The following is a 19,789-nucleotide window of genomic DNA, read 5'->3' as shown; positions in this document are numbered from 1 at the left end:
TGCACATACAGAGCTCAGCATGTCTGATGAGGATGGAAAGAGTTAACTCTGTGTGTGTGCATGTGCACGTGTGTGCATAAGAGGAGAGGGGAAATCCAAGGCCCTCACTGTTCCCACAATCTGCAGTGCCTCAGTTGCACAGAGACCCCACACCTGTCCCCAAACCCACTGCCTGTGCACAGAGCTCTTGGTCCAATCTCTGAACATGGGTCCAACTCCTGTGTGTATCCATTCCTCCATCCCTCCCTCCCTCCCTCCCTCTATCCCTCCCTCCATCCATCCATCCGTCCATTGGGCTGAGCAGGTTTCAGCCCCAGCCTCCTGCAGCACCACACTGGGATGTTCTGCACATAAACCATTTCTAACAGTTTATTCGACAGCTACAAGAAAATATTCCTGCATTCTTCAGCTTCCCTAGGCACATGACCCAGACAGTGGGTATAAACATTTGGATTCAATTTATTGGATTCAATTTATTCTCCTTCCTGCAGGCTCTGTCTCGGCTGGCAACTGCAGAGCAGTGCTGGGGCTGGGGCTGCTCCCTGCCCATGGGACAGGGGCCGGGGCAGGTGCTGGCAGTGCCCTGGCAGCCTTTTACCCAACTCGATGGGATATTTTTAATATTTTTTTCCATTCAAGCCCATACAGAGCTGCTGGCAGGCCTGGTGCTTTCATCCAGATTGCAGATGCCCAAAATATCTGTGTTCTGGACTGAGCAGACTGAGGCTGAAGTGCCCATGGTTGGCTGATTGAAGAGAACATATGGGAATGCAGAAAGACAGACAGACAGACAGAGACAGACACCCACAGGCCAAGTGCCTGAGCGTGTATGGCAGCAGTGGGCAAGAGGATGGGGGATGCCCTGGACTGTGAGTGCCCATCTCCAGCCATGGCTCTCACATCACCATAGGATCTTTTTACTGTTTTTCCCAGCCCTCTGAAACCTGAGCTCAGTCCAGGACATGGTTTTGCCCCAGGCGAGCTCGTGCTACCAGCCATTAAATTTTGTTGCACTGCTGTTATGTTATGCTCCTCAATTTAAATTATCTTCCAATCTGCAATTCACCTGGCATCTTCAGCAGCTGGGATTTGTGAAATAAAAGTTAAAATATCAGTTGAAATAAGGCATTCATATGTATTCTTTCACACACACATATATATGAATGCACACGGCTATTGATAAAAAACATGTGTTTGTTCATAGATACGTGTTTCTAATCAGATTTATAATGTATGTAATATAAATGTTTTTGTACACATAAAATTCACTTGAAAAAGGAAACCAGATTGGTTTACCTTACTAAAGTGGCATGAAATACAGAGTAGTGTACACTGTTGAAAATAAGGTAGGATGTGGGTTTTGGATGGTTTTTCTTCCCCTGAGGGCTTGTTCTACTGTGTTTTTGTCTAAAACCTGCTAATTTTAAAGCCAGCTGATGGAAAACTAATGGTACGATCTATTTATTTCATTTCACTTTCATTTTGCACAGCTCAAGCTTTGTTTAACGTGCTCACATGTCAGCAGCTCATGCAAACACAGCAGCTGATGCTACCAGAGACCGCAAACGGCTGTCGCTGACCCCCCCGTGTTTATCCAGAGGTAGAGATTGAATGGGAGCCACTCAAGTGAGCTGAGTCTGATTTTAAAAGATCTTTTGAGTGTTAAACATGTAATAAGATGCTCAGTGCTATTTTCAAACCAAGACATATTCCTGGCTGATTTACAAAAGGCCATGGTCTCCAGCTTTATGTGGCTCCTGGGATTTTGGGGTCTCATCGATTCAATTCCTGACAACAATCTCTGACTTCTCCATCTCTGTGTCTCCATCTCTAACCTTTCCATCACTAACCTTTCCATCTCCAACAGCTTCATCACCGCTATCAGCCTCCTGAGCACAGACACAGCTAATAAATCTGAGTCTTTAATTGCCCTCGCACACCGTGTGCCCTTATCTGAGCCATCGTCCCTGTTGCTGTGCCCTGTCACACCTCTGTGTTTCCAAGTTTGTACTACTGGAGTCAGCAAAAGGATAAAACAAGTTATTTGGGTCTGGTTTTAGGTACAAATCCCCCCAGTAACACACTCCTGCTTGCATGGTCCCACACAATGTGTCTGACAAGGCCAAGGGGGCTTTGCAAATTTACAAATCCTCTGCTTTTGCCTCATGCAAGGTCCCACTTTTTGATTATTTATGCAGCTAAAACTAAGCAAAAATTTGTGGAGGTAAAAAAACCCAACAACCCAGCATAAATTCCCTTGCTAAGGACATCAGTAAGGGTGGAGGGGGCTGCTGCCCCCGGGTGTGGGTGCTGGGACAACTGATGCTGGAGAAGCCGGGATCACCATTTACAGCTGTTTGTTATTCGGGTCACAAGAAGACCCAATGCCTCTGGTACCCAAGGGAGATTTCTTTATTCCCCCAATTTATCCCCCCCTTCAGGAAGTTTCCCGCAGCCCTCCAGGAGAGGGGCCGGCACGGGCACAGCTGTATCAGCAGCCGCAGGTCTATCGGGCTGAGCAGAAGCTTTTCCAGGAACTATCTAGTGAAACACATGACCCTGCCCGGGAGATACGTGACAGGCATTCACCGGGCTCCCGGCGAGTCAGTTGACTTTGTTATTCAAACTATTTTAGTGATGGTTTTTAATCCCAGGCTTAAGTTTTTCTTTTTCTATTTTTCTTCCCCCCCCCCCCCCCCTTTCTTTTTTTACTCTCTGAACAAGGGAATCTCTATGCTGGCAGGATTCAGAGAGGCACAAAGGAGGGAAAAACAAGTTTCAGCCAGAAGAGAGAGAAAAAAAAGAAAGGGATGCTGTTAGCATTCCCTGTATGCGAGGGGGTAAAAACATTTTGCTATGAACTCTATTTTAAAGGGCAAGTGCCAACAGCAGCCCAGTTACTATGCAAATAAATCCTGTGCTCAGCCTTTTCCTCTCAGCTGTAAAGGTTTGGTACTGGGGCTGTGGGAGCTGGGCCATGGGGGTGCAGTGAGTGCATGGGGGTGCCCATTGTGCCCTGCAGTGCCCCCAGTGCTCCCTCTTGGGGATGGCCACTGGTTGGGGGTGCCACTTCGAAGCTCTAGAACTTGATGGGAGCCCTTGGGGCTCCCCAGGTGTCACCAGATAACATGGGGCAGCGGGGGTAGTGCTGGGTAACCCCTGCTCCTCATCATGAGCAGGTTCAGGCAGCTGTTGGCAGCAGAGCCCTCGGCTGTGCCTCTGTGACAGGGGACACCCCAGGGAGAGGCAGTGCCTGAGAAGGGCAGAAATCTCACCCTAGCCATCCCCTTCCCACAGTGGGCAGGTGGGGAGGGTCTGGCACCAGCCAAAGCTCCTCAGGCAGTCTGGGTATACAGGGCTTGCTGCTGTGGGGTGAGAAGGGAGGGGATGCCGGGAGATGATGCCGGACTGTGGCTGGGCTGGTCCAGATGGTGACCAGGACCCCAGCCCCAGTATTTATGGTGATATTTCCTCATGACAGCAGAGGGGCTGCCCATGCAAGCCAAAGCTCACCCTGACAGCTCTGGTGTGACCGTTTCCTATAAAAAATATTTGAATTTGTCATGCAAATGACTCAGCATGTGGGCACAGCTGGTGGGAGGTGGCCCGGGCTGTGTCAGCCACCAGCATGGCCATGGGGATGTGCCCAGGACAAGGTCTGGCCCCACAAGGCCAGTCCCACCCCCAAAACCTGTGCCAAGCAGATGGTGCTGCTGGCAGTGCCCTGCCAAAACCACCCAGCCCTCTCCACTCCTTCCCACATCCCTGTGGCTGCACGTTGTTGCACCAAAGTTCTTAAAACAAGCACTGTGACCCCCCAGCTCGTGCCATCCCTTGGCTTCTGTCTGGTTGCAGCAGAGCAGAGGTGCCTGGGGTGAACTTCTTTCATGCCAGGACAACATAAGGCAGGCACATGGTGCAGGTGAAAGAGGATGATCCATCAAGCAATGCATAAAAAAAAAAGAAAAAAATTACACCTTTAAGCAATTTCAAAGTGATTTAAGCACTTGCCTTGTGCTACCCTTACCAGTCAGGAGCCAGGCAGTCACCACCTCTCATCCACACCCCACTGCTCATACACTGCGTTTAACTCAGGTAACTGTTAACACAGAGACCCTTTGAGCTCTTCCCACTTTCCCAGTCTAGCACCGGGACAAGGAAGTGCTTGGGCTCCTTTTTAGGAGCCACAGCCTTCCCTCACCACCCGCCACAGCCCCTCTCCCACCCGGCGGAGCTCATTGTTCTGCCCGGCCGCACTTTGGCAGCCGGGTTCTCACACACAGGAAGGCGGCAGGTTGGGCTGTTGTTTTGATGTGGCCATTTCTCGAGATGAGCCCGGAGCAAAAGTGAGATCCAGGATCCAGGAATGGCATTCGGCAGTGGCAGGCTGGGTGCTGGTAGCGCCGCCTGCGCCCTCACTTCCTGGTAGTTTGGCCACCGTTCAGGAAATTAGACAGCTAAATGGAAAATCATCACCCTTTGCACTTCAGACTGCACTGCACACATGTTTTTTTTCAACAGCAAATTGATTTTCAGCAGCTTTGGTGTGTCCCTATTGACTGGGGAAGATGTGGGTCCCCAGTGAAGGCAAAAGCTGATGTTCAGCAGTGCCAGGCACCCCTGCCTGAGGACGGGCACCCCAACGCTGCTGGGCTGGGGCCAAGTGCTCGCCAGTGGCTCCCAGCACCTCCATCCAGCTCCAAAATCCTCCCATCCCTCTTCTTCAGAAAGATTTATGACAGGGAGGAAGAAGAATTGCTGAATAATCTCCAGCCCCAATAGCACTTCAAAGGCAGGTCTCGGGCCAGGCTGAGCTCCCCGCCAGCACCGCGCTGGATGCGGCGCTCGGCTCTTACTCCTTTGGCAGCCCCACAGCAGATCCAGAAAGTAATTACTTAAAAAGGAAATAAATGTCACCCATATGGTTGTAAGCAAAACCCTGGGCAGGATGGACAGAGCCCCATCAGGATCTGCATTCTCACGCAATACAAGCAAGGGAGGAAGGAGCTGTTTCCATTCATCCAGATGGGCTGTTTACTCTGAGGCCCACTGATGACATTAGACATGCCCACCGTGTGCCTTCCAGTTCACCAGGGTGGTTGATCAAAAACAATGCTGAACTGCCTCTGCTTTCATCCTATGGCACCCTCTTCCCCCAGGATGGCTTTAGGCACCATCACCTTTAACAGCAGCATACACGGGTGCCAAAGACATGACACCTCCTGGCACCAGTCCTGCCCTGACCTTCACAGACATGAACCAGATAACTGGTGTGATCAAATAGAATAATTTTATTTACTTCTAAAAACTGATTCTTGAAGTTTTGTAATTGTGAAAATCTGAAAACCAAGTTGGTTGGGAAAGTCCAATGCAGCCACCTCACTAAGGCAAAGGAGGCTCAGGGATGTGAGCACCCTGCCAGTCTCACTGCTGCAGCATCAGAGAGGCCTTCAGCAACCCATCCTTAACAAGGCTTTGGCAGACCACTCACTTTTGGATAAATTCAGCTTTGGAAAACAACTCTTAGACTGAACAATTAGGAAGGTGGTGTTCTGAGGATTATGGGGTGTGATCTGACCCCAGCTGTCCCTGCTTCCACTGGAGCTGCACCAGGATGGCAGCACTTCCCACCCTCTGCTCTGCACAGTGAGAAAGTGCCCCATACCAGCACTGGGGACCCACAGCTCTGGGAGCTCAAAAACCCTGAGGTGACTTGGGACAGGCAGAGCAAGTAAGGACGCATGGGACACACTGCAGGGACAGTGGCACCCAGGCAGTGCCTGTCAGGATGCCAGCAGGGGCTCTTGCCCCAGGACACACACTCCTGGCCTACTCCAGCACACTCATGGTGAAGGCCCAGTGTAGCCAGATCAGGTCAGTCGGGAAGTACTCCCTAATGCACTTCAGCCAAGCAAACATGGTATCATAGAGCACTGAGTAATTTTAAAAGTTAAAATAGTTTATTGCTGTCTTTGTAGAAATGCACTTAACTTACATCGCCTGTTCTCTTCCTTTATTTGGCTGTTGGATTACAGGCATAAAAAGGTTACATTTACCCATTTGTTCAGTGACATAACACCTTTTTCCTCTTTTGCTCCACTCTTCTAAAACTCGCTGGCCAACAGCCCCAAATCTCTTTTACATAAATACTGTAAATGTCTCCATAGGTTGCAGCATTGTAACAAAAGATCTACCAAAGTAGACAAAATGTTCAGTATTCTTGGTTGGTTTTTTGCATTTAAAAATATACCTAAATTTGAGATAATCTTAAGAGTAACAATTACGATAAGAAAATAGTACAGTGCGTTGACTAAAGGAATATTCTGCTCTCCTTCAAGCCAATATTCCCTTTTGCATGTTGAAGTGATTCAGCAATTACTTAAGAACTTTTACCTACATACAATAATTTAGTAAAATGAGAATTAAACAAGGCAGATACTTACTACTATTCTTCTGTCTGCAATTCACAGCTCATGCGAATAAAATCGCAATAAATATTAAAAAATAGTTTTTCTTTTGCTTTTTTTTTTTCTGTAAGGCATCTCTGAGTATTACAAAGTTTTTGTACAACCAAAAAATAAGATTGCTTTTTCTCCATGTTCTCCAAGTACCTCTGTACCTCACCAGTAAATAAGAGGATTGCAGGTTTGATGAGGAAGGAAGGGCTGACGGGGAAGGGGAGGGTGGAAAGAAGACCACAGGTGATGGAAGCAGACCGCGATGTGTGCAAGAATCTGTAGTTTTCCTGTGAAACATTTCAGTCACTTTTAGAACATCTTCAAGACAGTATCTGTCCAGATTGAAGGAAAAAAAAAAAAAAAAAGAAAAAAAACTTACCAGAAGTCCATTTTCATAAGCACAGTCAGACTGCAAGGGTTTGGGTTCGCCCTCAACACTATAAATAGCTTAGGTATCGATATGCACCTACATAAGGGAGATAAAGGGACGGGGTGATTTTTTTTTTGTCGGTTTTGTTTCTTTTATTGTTTTTTTTGTTGTTGTTGTCGTTGCTTTTGTTGTCCTAGTCGTATCCTTCCACGGTACGATTGTCCCAGGCAGGGCCCTCACTGCATGCGGTCAGGCTGCAGCTGCTGGGGCTGGTACTGCACGAAGGCCGTGGCGGGTGCTGCGGGGTTGCTGGCGGTGATGGGGGGCTGCACTGTGCCCGTGTAGCCATATCCCACAAACCCGGCAGCGGGGGAGGCAGCGTAGGGGTACTGGTCGTAGGCAGCTGTGGTGTACTGGGAATAGGCTTGGCTGGCGGCGGTGTAGTCGATGTAGGGAGACGTGATGGACTGCACAGGGGTAGGGATCACCACGCTGGGCTGGATGATAGCTTGGGGGTAAACATAGTGAGGCGTGAGTCTGTGGAGGCAAAGGGACAGAGTCAGCGAGGGGCTGGGCTCCCTCCAGCCTGCACGTCCCCTCCTCCCCCCCAAATTCACGTGTATCAGCCACACAAACGGTGCTGCCCAGCAGTGCTGCCCTCGAGCGAGGGGTGCTGCTCGGGGCGGGGGATGAAAAGCAAAACACTCCTAGACCCCAAGGGTGGAAGTAGTGCAATGTGAAGCATGGACTGCAACAAATACACACACCCTGGTCCCCACGGCTTGTATCTCCCATTATCCAGGTTGCTGGATCCCAAAATAATCTTCCTGGATGACCATGACACAGCCCCTGCTCAACTGGCTTGCTGGATCTACCTGGCACTCACACACCCTTGCCTGTCCCTGCCAGCCTTGCTGCCTCCCATATCCTCCAGGTCCCACCACCCCAACCTGGGTGTAGGGTTGTGAGGACCCACAGCCCCTGTGGGACACTTCCCAGCACCAGGGACACCCCACTGCTCTCCACTTGCCCACCAGGGATGACCACCGTCCCCTGGCACAGCCCCAGGCCCTCCAGCTTGGGAGCTGTTATCAGTTACCACACATTTAGGTCCATGTTTCCATAACACTGGATGTTTAGGGCAATGCTACAGGGTGTTTGTTGTAAAACATGAGATATTAATGCTGGTTTTCTTCCCCTCAGCAACACTCCCCAGGAGTGTCCGTTCCAGCAGCCCCTGGCCCAGCAGTGACACTCCTGTGCCCATGACCTGACACATCTCTGCTGCCCTTTCCATGCAGGTCCTAAAGCACTGCTTCTCCCAGCCACTTTGCCCCTGCCCTGAGGCAGCCATGCTGCTGCTGAGAGGAACTTAAGAACACCACAGTCAATTAAAGTCCATAGGCAGAAAGATCCTGGAGATGATTAATGCAGGAGTGCCCACTAATGTACTAGAAACTGCTAATGAGGAGGAAAAAAAAAAAAAAAAAAAAACCAGCAAAATGAAAGGGATGTTTTTTCCAAAGGGCTCACATCAAGTCAGGCCTCAAACAAGAGCAAAAACTGCACAAACCTGAAGGTTTAGGTCCATCCACACAAATTGCCATGGGCCAGACAAAAATGGGGAATTGCACATGGACTACAGAGTGTGAGCAGCCCCTGCCCACATAGCCCACTGCAGCAGAGCTCTGCTGTGTGTAGAGTGACACATCTGGGGCTTGTTTAAGAAATGGGGGGTGAGGACTGTCACCAGCTATTGGCACAGGCCCACTGTGGGAGATCAGAGCCACAAGCACCAAAAAGGGCACCCTGTGGATAAGGTCCCTTTGGCCACTGCTTGCTGAGCCACGTAAGGCCACAGCACAAACCAAAGCCATCCTCTGGAGAGCTTGTGCCACTCTGCTCCCAAACCCAACTCGTTCTGGTAAACAAAAAAAAACCCCAAGCAAAACTCTGCAGAGAGCTTATGCAGATTCAAATATTTTGGGGATTTTTGTGTGGATGTGTGTGACAGCACATTTTCAAACATAACCACTTTTAAAAGCCTCCCACGGGCTCTTCACAAGGCACAGGGCTGTACATGACCACCTTCATTCCACCCAAGCATCCTAAGTCTTGGCCACCACCTACAACGTGCTGGGATCCATCTGGAGCTGGTCACTTCTATCCAGCACTTGCAGGGCTGTTCCCATTTGCTTTACAACCAGCACCTGATGGTTTAACCTGCTCCTCAGGCAGGAGAAAGGCTTCTCACAAACAAGTGCTCATCTGAACTGAGTTTTCTCTCATTTTCCCACTGTCATATGCAGGTTTTTTTTTCTTGAGTCCATTTGCATGACAAGAGAATAACTGTTCTCTCCCCACATAGCAACACTGCCCCTGAAATCAGGGTCCTTCAATTAGACAAGGGCACCAGGGAGGATGGAGAATGGCAAGAAGCACCTCAACCTTTGGCTCATTAAGTGCAAGACCATCTCCCAAGGCCAGAGCCATCCCTGGCACAGAGAGAGGGATCTCACAGCCCTTCAGTCCACGAAGGCACCATACCCAGTATCACCCTCTGGGTAACAAGAATGAGATGAGGCAGCAGAAGTTCATTGAATCCGTTTTTGTTCAGCTCTGATCTAAACTGAGGCTGGCACAGTTGAGTCAGAGCTGGAGCTTATGCACCAGTTCAGCCCAAGGGCACTTAATGTCACACACTCACATGAGGCAGCAGCAGCCACCTCTTCTGAGGAGCAGGGTTAGTCCCACCCAGAGGTTCCTCCTGTCTCATCTCTGGGGAATTGTTCTCTTTCATTTTGTTTTAAATAAGGCAGAGGTGCAATGCTGCTCTCCTGCTCTATCCCCTGCAGATCAGCAGCTCAGACAACAGCCTGCATCCCAGACTGGTGATGGATCCTCTGGCTGCCTGTTGCCTCTCCCTGCACATCATGTCCCACTACCAGGCTTCCTGGTACTCCAGGGCTCCATAAAGTTAAAACCACTTCACAAATGTAACAAAAAAAAAAAAAATACACAATCCTCAGGACTCATTAAAACCCACCCACCAGCAGGAGCAGAGGAGGGGCCTGCACTTTTCCCCCTCAGAGGCATTCAGCCTGCCCCTGCCAAATAACTGGGAGGACAGTCCGAGAGACATGGAGCGATCCAGCCTGAGCATCGTCCTGTTTGAGCAGCTCCACAGGTAACCCCTTGATGTCCCTTGCTGCCACCCAACTGCTCTTCAGAGCTGGCACAGCCCATGTGGGGGATGTGGCTGAGTGGACATTCCCAGCTCATCCCTGAGAAACTCTGCATGTTGGCTTTGCTTTCCTGCATGGAGCTCCACGATGGGCTCACAGACAGCAAATCCACAACATCCTGCACTGCTTTTTCCCCCTCAGCAAGGAAAAATTCCAGCTCTCCAATGCTACTTGGAATGAAAAGCACCATTAGTTTGGAAGACAGTAAGTACTCCTGTACCCTGTTTCCAGAAATACATCCCAGTCCAATGCATACACAAGCACACATCACACACAATAGCTTACTGCACTAGAAAATCACACTCAGCAGCTCCAGAATCTGCTTCTAAAGGGAATGTAAATGTAAAAGGGAAGGTTCTTTTGGTCTGTGGGATTTTAATAATTTAGCTAGAAACTTCAATCAAGATATTATGCAGTTTTGATTTCTGAATTAGGTGGACAGATGGCAACTCATCGATCAAAACAAAACACACAACCCAAGGTAAGGTCACTTTGATGACTTGCAGCTACAAACAAAACAAACCAGTGCAATACAATGAAGTTCTCTACTGGCTACATTTAGCATCCACAGAAAACCTTAAAATATTTTCCCCCCCTTCCATTATTTCCGAAGATGATCTTTCAGGAATAATAAGGAAAAAAAAGCAGCAAGCTGTTTTGGAGTTCTCTTTCTAGAAATCAGCAAACTTGTCTCTGAATTTCTACAGGATGAGTCACATCTGTGTTTTAAGATGCCTTTCCCTCCCTCCCTGCAGTTTTCCTCCATCCCCCACGATGGGCCCTGCCAGCCAGAAGAGAACTTCATCAAAAACACACAGGGTGTGATTATAAAACGTCAACCAAGTGATCAGCCACGGCCACCACACGTCAAAGTCATCCCGTGAAGAGCAGAGGCACGAGATGCTTACGGCATGACAATTAATCATGGGCAAAGGCCACCCAACACAACGAGCACGGTCAAACCTAAGCCTAGAGGCACAGGAGGGACTCAGGAGGGCCGTCGTGGTCGCCACACCAGCCCACGCTCCGAACTCCGTGGCACCACACCACGCCACCCCAGCAGCCAGGGGTGAGACAGAACAAATGAGATGGTCACAGAGCCATTGGCAGAGGGGACGCAGGCTCCATTCTGCTTTTGCTGTGCAAAATATGGAGGACAGAACAAAAGGAGCCTGTTTTGGTGCAGTCCTGGGTGGAGATGTCCAAACACATCAGGTGAGGTTTGCGGTGCCAGCGCCCTTGGCTCTGGGGAGGCACTGCCTGCTGAAAAAAATCAGCTTTCTGAAACCTGCTGTCACCCAGTTCTCCCCACCACAGCTGCAGGGCTGCCAGAATGAGCTGCAGAGCAGGGGTGGCTCTGCAGGGGTAGGCAGCCAGGAAGAAGTGACAAGTCAGATGGCCATGTGCTCCACACCTCATCCCAAATGACAAGGAAGAGGAACGAGCCCTTGTCAGCTGCTCTCATCTCAGAGTCACTTAATATATTTGATTATTTTATATCACATTTACACCTAAAATGTGCTTCAGCTGCACTTTGTCAGCTCTCTCCCATTGTGCAGGACTTCCTATGCATGAGCCATGAGCAGCTCCTGCAAGCTGCATGAGTTTGGGAGAGCAACAAGTGGGAGTTCCTGACCCCCTTGATCCCTGCCAGCCCTGCTGGGAGCTGGTTTTGTCACTTCTGGAGAGGTGGGAGACAGCTGCAGCCCTCTGTCAGGAGGGACACAGCATCACAAAAACACTTGGGAAACAAGGAGGGGCATGGGGCTCTTGGCAGCCTCACAGAGATCAGGACACAAATGCCACCGCCACGACCAGCCTTTTATTCCTTGAAGAATAAAAGAAACAGAGCCCTTTGTGTCTGCCAGTGAAGGCACAAATTCTGGCATTTGACCCCAGGAATTTGGCCTCCATTTCCATTAGAGCTGACCCATTAGCTGCTACAGGGACACCCACACTGCCACAGCATGTGATGGCAGGCGGTGCTGGTGGTACTGCACAGCCACAGCTGTCCACAACAGCAATGTGAAAGCTACCCCGGTGATGTTACACCTCCAACCACAGCCTGGATGACAGATCAGAAGATATATTTTGAAGTGGTTCATGAGTTTAAAAGCTGCTTCTGGAAGCACACCCCACACTCGTATTAGCAGTGCCATGACACCACCTCGGAGCTGGTGATGCAGGCACACATCCTAAGGTAATTCACACTCCAAGAAATCGTTCCTCAAGGACACTCCCAAGCCAGAAAGCACTCACCTCAAGTAAACCTGCGTGGAGCCGAGGCAGGCTTGGCAATAGGTATCACGTGGGCCCCAGCCACAATGACAGGCTGTAGAAATGTGAGAAATTCAGGTCCTGTTCTCAATCCAGACATGATGAGGAGGGGCCTCAGGCTGGAGCATGGCCAGGGTGGGGGGCCCTGGCTGCCAACAAGGACTCTGGCTCCAGCAGGAGATCACAGAGTTTATCTACCAATGCTTTGGTGCAAACCAGGACATTTGTTGTGTCCTGACCACTCCATCTTCCCTCACCATTCACTGACAGAGGCTGGGCTTCAACCACTGAAAAACCTCCAAATCCTGGAATGTCCCTATTAAAGCTGATGCACTGAAATGTCAAGGGTTCTGCCTCATCAGCCAGCTATCCCAGCCAGCTCAAAGTCAGACAAGGATGAACTCTGAAGCTCCATGGTATTTATCCTCACCTGCTGCAATATGACACAAACACAGAATAGCAAACCAATCAACACAATTTCTGCTCATCTTGTAACTAATTTGCCTGTCTGTCTTCTACTCATCTTTCTCTGGCCCTTTGAGAAAATTTACACAGCAGCTTGTGCAAAGAGGTGCATGACTGTATTTCCTACTTCCCTGCTGGGATCAGACATCACCACACCAGTGGCAATCACAAAGGGATAACATGTCAGAACAGACCATCCTAGACTGCAATCAGTGGGGAAAAAGAATGAAAGAAATAAAAAAGAGGCTGCAGACCAAAGATGAAAGTACACCTCACAAAGATCTAATCCTTTTTCTCAGCTCAACCAAGAGTCTGAGATCAACATGTTGAGCTCCACTACGAGTTATAGCCAGGCTCAACAATTTTCAGCTTTATCCTCTGCATCTTGCTTCCCCCACACCCAAAGGAAAAAGGAAAAAAAAAGAGCCATAATCCCAAACAAAGGCATGCTGGGCCAGACCAAAAATAGTTTTGGAGAAGCAGGCTGAAAAACACTCAGGTAGCAGGAGATAACATCTGCCTGAAACAAGAGCCATCTGGCACCAAGGAAAAAGCCACAAGGAAGTTTATCCGCAACTAGTCAGCTATCCAGAGAAGGAAAAAGCCCTCCCCTTTGGAGTTATCAGCACAGCCAAACCAGAAATGAACCAACAGAAGAAACAGAGACTGTTTCACACCAGTGCACGACAGGAGCCTGAGTCCTTCAGCATTGGTGTGAGGAACCTGGTGGGATTCTAGGGAAAAACAGAGGCTCTGAAAGATTAACCCAGGAAGCCCCAGCAATTCTGCCTTTAACTGATCTCTCCAGTTTTCTTCTGCAGTTTAGAGAAAATCAATGGCAGAAACATTTCTAAAGTCTTCTGAAGTACCTGACAAGTTTTGGCATAATATACACTACAGTGACTACTTTCAATTGGTTCCATTTTCAACAGACTTTCTTTCTTTACACACATGATCCCTTCCACTGACCTTTAATTAAAACCATCCACACATTTGATTTATCAAAAACCCTTTCTTGGAGAGATGAAGTATTTTGAAGTAGAATGCTTCAGCTATGGAAGAAGCAATGAAATATCTATTTTTGATAAAAGAAGGCCTACGCTGATAAAACAAGTAATTAAGTAATTTCTCAGTCAAGAAAGAAATTCCATTTTAAGAGTTTGTGACCTCTGCTGCCGTTTGTGCCTTTGCTGGCCTAGGACGTGTGAGATGTCTCCCTCCACACCTTCCTGCAAGCTGGAATCACAGGGGGATGTGTGAGCCTGGATCCAGCATGGCTTTCCCAGCCTCTGCTGCTTTGGCCAGAGCAGAGCCAGCAGCAGCTCAGCTCTGACACGGGAGAGCTGAAATGCTCAAAGCTGGAGACAGGGAAACTGCAGGGGACAGCACAATCCTGTTTACAGCACTTGGAAACTGAGAAACAGGAGACTCAGTTTTAACTCCGAGGTCCATGACTTTCCATCTTTTGTGATCATACAGTATATTTAGCTCTGGTATGTAGCTTGCTCCCATCTGTGGGGAACAAGTTCTTCACGTATGTCATATTTAGAAGTGACCCGGTGTCCTTGCTACCAAATTATCAGCACAACAACTGTCTGGTTCCCTGGCTGGTGCCCTCAGCTCGGAGGCAGGATGCCCAGGGCTGCATTCATCATTCGAATTACTGGGCATGTGCTTAACACTACGAGTTAGGGACCAGTATGCCAACAGCTGCACAGAGGAAAGACGAGCTCGAGTACAAGCTGGACTGCTCCGAAAATTCAGATGCGTCCATCAATCTGCCACGCTGGGACTACTGGCACCAGCCAGTGCAGCAGAGGAGAATTTTGGATCTGCCACTCCCCAGCTCCTGCACCAAGGGGAAAGGACTCGGGTCACTGCTGCTAAGGAGGCTGCTCTTGTGCTGGGGAGGGTGACAAGCAGATCCACTGAAGGCAGTGGAATCACACAGCGAAGATGGCACAACCTGAGCTGTGTGCCATAAAGACAAAATTAGAGCCAGCTCAGCCTCTCCATCACACACCTGTGCTCTGACTGCACAGGAATGGCTCAGAGCCTTCACCCAGAGTCTGTCCCTTGCAACAGGTCTACGACTGTCCTGAGCCTGGCACACCATTTACACAGCCAAGTGTAAGGTCAGTGTATCAGACCAAGCTTTCCTTTTGTATTGTTCTACAAGCAGGACATGAGCAAACTGCACCTAAACCCAAAACAAACGGTACACCAAGCCCTTGGGCTTGACACTAGTACTTGCCATCTTGAAGCAGACATCCAAGCTGATTCACATAGCCATCTGATCTGCTTATAAATATGTGCCTATGCTTAAAACCCACTAAATAAATAAATAAAGGATCTCTTTCCTCCTGGCAAGCATTTGGTCTGAGAAGCAGCCACCATGCCCAAGCACTAGCAGCTGAAGCTGTTTGGAAACTGGATTTGAACATTCTTTTAGGAAATCCCCGCAAAGCTTTCATGTTACTTGTACAGGATAACATCAGGTGCCAGGTGCTCCATCCCCAGGAGCCACCTGTGGCCAGCAGAGCGGGATGGGTTTGGGATGTGATCCTGCAGCTACCCAGCTCTGGATAAGTGAGCAGTAGGAAGTGGGAGCAGGGGGATGCCAGCTGACAGAGGCTGAGCAGAGCATGGCCAGCGTGTGCTGCTTTACAAGCATAACCACAGAAAAGATGAAAGTTTGCTTCCTTTTATTTTTAACCCAATAGAGAAATTTTAAGGATAAACAGCTGCAAGGGAAGGTGGGCTGACACAAAGAGGGACTTTCTTCACTTCCTAACTTCAGCAGCATCAGTGCATGAAATTTTAAACTCAAAGCAATTTAACTCTTTGTGATGCTGCCTGAGACCAAATGTGGGCCAGAGGCAGGGGGTCACCACAACAAGCAATTACACAAGGATGGGGTCTCTGGAGTGTGCTGATATGGAAAGAGCTGGATCCTGCTACAAGAGACAGCTTTATGTTTCCAAGAGCTCAGTCACTTACTCAGTCACTGGTAGATCTCCCACACAGATAGCTCCATTGCTGAGGCACAGCCACAGGAATGCATCTGCCATATGCTGCCTGTGTCCAGAGCAGCAAGCATGGCTGCAAAGCAGAGAACTAGGGAATCCCCGTTCCCTGCACAGAGTCAAACCTGTCTCCAGCACCAGAGTCCCAGAGGAGGGGACTAAGAGGTGGGCACCAAGCAGCTCTGCCATATCACCTGATCACGTTAAGCATGGTAGCTGCAGGGACACGCTGTGGCACTGCCAGGTGCCTCCAAGCAAAGAGCAGTCTGTAAGCCTCAGGCTGAGCCCCGGGCCTAATGCTGCTTCCCTAAACTCAGGAGCCAGATCTCCAAGTCACCCTGACACAGACGCATCCTTTGCCTTGCATTACTGTTAAGATCTCCGATTACAACAAGCCAAAAACTCCTTCTCAAAACAGGATTTACTACCGACTCCGTGCTGTCTGCCATGTGAGTGCCTCCCCTGCCAGGACAGCAGGAGGAATGAGAGAGGCTCCTCATGGTTTCTCTTTCTGTTCCGCATAGCCCAGGCAATATTTACAGCTGCATTTGGGTGCCTGGGGCTGGGGGGGGAAGCCTTCAGTTTATAAATAATCCTCACTGATGTTTGGGTAATTTTCATAGTTTCCATTCATTTCAGGTTTCACCAAAACCTGCATTTTGTGGTTTGATGGTTGAACGTGACTGGCTGCCTGGCTCTCAGTTAACTGCCCAGAAGTTAACGGTTGTTCATTCATTTCTGCCTTGCCAAGTCCAGCTCACACACCTAGTACCCCGTGCCCCTTAACAATCATCCTTTGGAAACCATATGCCAACCCCTGGGCACAAACACTTTGCAGAGACAGGAAGTGCAGGAGGGAGAACCAGGCAACATCCCACACCACGGGCAAAGCAGATGAGCCACTGCATTTGGGACAGGTCAGGATCCACTCTGCACAGTGCAGAGCAAACAGACAACAGCAATTCCTTGAAGCTTCCAAAGACAGACCCTGATAAACTCCTCATCTATCCTCACATTCCACAGAGGGCCAAGGAAATTGTGGGTTCAAGAGAATGTTAGAGTGGAGCCTGGCAGGCTCTTAATTCTGTTGGTCTACTGATGAAACAAAGAGGGAACTGGCAGCCAATCTTTGTTGCTTGACTGAGCACCTGACAGAAGCCACAGAGCAGCCCCAGTTGTGGTGCTCAGGTAAATGGCTCCACATTTTGCCAAACCCACATTTCCAGTGATTCTGCTGCAGCAGTGACCGAATGCAACAAAATTCTTGTTTACTGATGCTTGCAAATAATGATATATAATCCCCTGCCTACAACCCTCCATTCTCCTGGTTCCTGTCTCTTGGCAACTGATAAATAATTTATAGTGCCGTATGTGCTAACTGCAGCTCTGCTGGTTTAATGATGAAACCAATGCCTAAGAACCGGAACAGGAACTGTCTAGATCACCAAGAGCACGCAATCAGTCGATCCCACACTCCTCTGTATGTGAAACCAAAAGCAAATTATTCAAAAAAACCCTGTGTTTTCCAGAGTTGCGGCTGTGGGGTAGGAACAGCACCCACAGAACTGCACATAATCTGCAAGGTGCTCCTGCCAACACCAGGAGCTTAATGGGCTTCACCATTTTGCTCTGCTCTATTTGCATGCATGGCAGAACTCACCACAGGCTGCTTTTATTGTCAACTTCTCTCCTGCACCCCTGTGCAATGTGGAAAACCTCCGAGTTCACATCCCCAAAGGTACCGCTGCTGCCTGTGCTGGGGGCTACAAAAGCTATTTTACCTCCCATGCAAGGAGAGCTGCTAAAAAGCAGCATCTTGGCTATGCAGATTACTGTGGTTCTTGCACCAAAAAAAAAAAAAAAAGGAGACTCTTCATTTCATGACAGATGTTCTTCGAGTCTTTCCAACAGAGCTGGAAAACCGCTCACGAAAACCGGCATGTTTGAACCACACACAACACACGTATGCTGGGTGTGCACTATTGTGGCAACACATCCTCTTATATCCACAAACTCATCGGAGTGAGATTATCCAGGCAGTCGGCAACTTTAGCCATAAGGGCAGAGGAGTGGAAGTTTCTGTTTTATTGTTAGATTCTTTTTCTTAAAAACAAAAACAAAAAACAAAACACCTCCCCCCCACCAAAAAAAAAAATGAGCGGAGAGCAGGGAAGGGATGAAGTATCCCAGTTGACAAAGGCCAAAATCCCATCTATTTATATTAGAGGCACACAAACCCCACAACAGAGCACTGCTCAGAAGCTTTAAAAAATGCACCTACTTCCTTAATGCTCTTAGAAAATAATAATAAAAACCCCCTATCAATATTCACTTTCTGAAATGGTGTAAAAAAAGAGCTGCATCAATCATTAAACAGTTAAATGAAGGCAGTATGACAGTCACTATTGTTCTCGTGAAGCACACTTGTCTTTTGCCGAGCAGCTGCCAGATCCTATTAGATGTATAAAAAGAGGACTTTTCTAACCGAGTAGGGATGGTATAAGCTATTGAAAACAGCAGACAAAAGCCCACTTTTGCAGACTATTCAAGCCTTGTATAACATCTGTCCAAAATCAATTTTTGACCTAATGTTACTTTCATTAAGTAACAGACTTTGTTTCCAATGCAATTTGTTTTCTAGGATAAAACTGTATCCTAAGCGTTATTACGTGGGAAACAGCACAGAGGAAGCAGAAAATCTTATTTGAGAAACATGAGAACAGAATTTGCTTAATTGTTTTGACACCTTAAGTACTATAATAGAGAAACTATTTTCCATTTATTTGAATTCTTGTGAATTCTTGCAGTTGGCAAAGCAGAGAGCAATGCACCGGGTTTATTATGACTACGATTTGCTGAGGATAAAGAAGGATCTTTGGGAATTACATTAAAGCTGACAAATGCACAAAACTTCTGAAATCTCCACCAGAAATAAAGTACTCCGAACATTAACAACAGCTGTTGAAACTGTCCAGTCTTGACGGCCAAGGCTTTTTTCACACATTTTAAACAATGAGGAAGTTGATTCGTGAATTTGATTTCAAACAGACCGTTAAGAAACATTTCCACTTACCCAAAGGGTCTCTGAATGAAGGCTGGATGTAGCTGCTGCACACCTATGGTAAAACCTAAAAAAAAAACAGGTTCAGAAAAAAAGAAATATTAATGAATGGCACCCATTGTACCATTCAATTCGTAACTTGCAGGCATAATTACACCACATGGATATGCATTTTATCTGCTATGCATGTGAGCAAATTCAGAGCTCCATTTAGAAGCAAGTTAAATTTAACATGCGTATGTCATATGCACGAGGAGCAGATGGGAATTCAGATGAAAGACCAGTGTGAACGCGCTGTTATGGAACAGACAATGGGGTAAAAAGCCTTATTTTACACACTGGGTACCGTGCTCATTAAACCAAAGGGTGGAATGATGAAATGGATCTTAGAGTTAATTCCCATTTAACGAAGAGAATAACAGGCAAACAGATCAGCCATGGAAGAAAATAGCTTTAACTCAGTTCTATGAACTTCGGTGTGTAACAGGTACAAGTAAGAAGATACAGAAGGGAGGTAACTGGACTACGCTGTGTCCTCAGCCAACAATCGGAACTATGGGAGACAGATAAGTGTGCACCAGATCAGATGAATCCAGCCTGAGGAACTTGTTTCCTCGTCTTACAAGTTATTCTAATAGAGACGGTCTCTCCTGGATGCCTCACCAGTTTGAATACTCCTTGGTTTTGCTCCCAAATACGCCAGGTTCACATTCGCTTTCCTGCCGTCAATGATGGGGTTTGGGTCTTTGCATGCTCTTTCTGCAGCAGCTCTGTCTGCCATGGTCACCTGGAATCAAGCACAGCCTTGTTTGTAGCAACAGTGCTTTGTAAACACTCCAGCAACAGGCACTAAGCGGAGTTTATTTATTGTTCTATTTTGAATCAGG

General features: G+C 48.1%; 1 protein-coding gene across 1 annotated transcript; it reads right to left on the bottom strand.

The window, feature by feature from the left end:
* Positions 1–5,938: 5,938 nt before the first annotated feature.
* On the bottom strand, positions 5,939–19,693 carry RBM38 (RNA binding motif protein 38). The gene is made up of 3 exons (XM_018073958.1): positions 19,566–19,693; positions 18,915–18,969; positions 5,939–7,365 (listed from the first exon to the last, which is right to left on the bottom strand). The coding sequence occupies exons 1-3, from the start codon at positions 19,681–19,683 to the stop codon at positions 7,065–7,067; spliced, it is 474 nt and encodes a 157-aa protein (XP_017929447.1). The 5' UTR covers positions 19,684–19,693; the 3' UTR covers positions 5,939–7,064.
* Between the last annotated feature and the right edge of the window lie 96 nt (positions 19,694–19,789).

This window comes from Manacus vitellinus, unplaced genomic scaffold (assembly GCF_001715985.3).
Source record: "Manacus vitellinus isolate BGI_N305 unplaced genomic scaffold, ASM171598v3 scaffold_26_pilon, whole genome shotgun sequence".
Lineage (NCBI taxonomy): Eukaryota > Metazoa > Chordata > Aves > Passeriformes > Pipridae > Manacus > Manacus vitellinus.
Note: the sequence above shows the minus strand (reverse complement) of the source record. Positions and strands in the feature narration are given on the sequence as shown.

Bases quoted from the DNA above. Each gene is read 5' to 3' on its own strand.
- RBM38 (XM_018073958.1), bottom strand. From the start codon at position 19,683: ATGGCAGACAGAGCTGCTGCAGAAAGAGCATGCAAAGACCCAAACCCC. The intron at 18,970-19,565 runs GTGAGGCATCCA...TTTTTTTTTTAG, and splicing joins ACCAAGGAGTATTCAAACTG to GTTTTACCATAGGTGTGCAG. The intron at 7,366-18,914 runs GTAAGTGGAAAT...TTGCCTCCACAG, and splicing joins TTCATTCAGAGACCCTTTGG to ACTCACGCCTCACTATGTTT.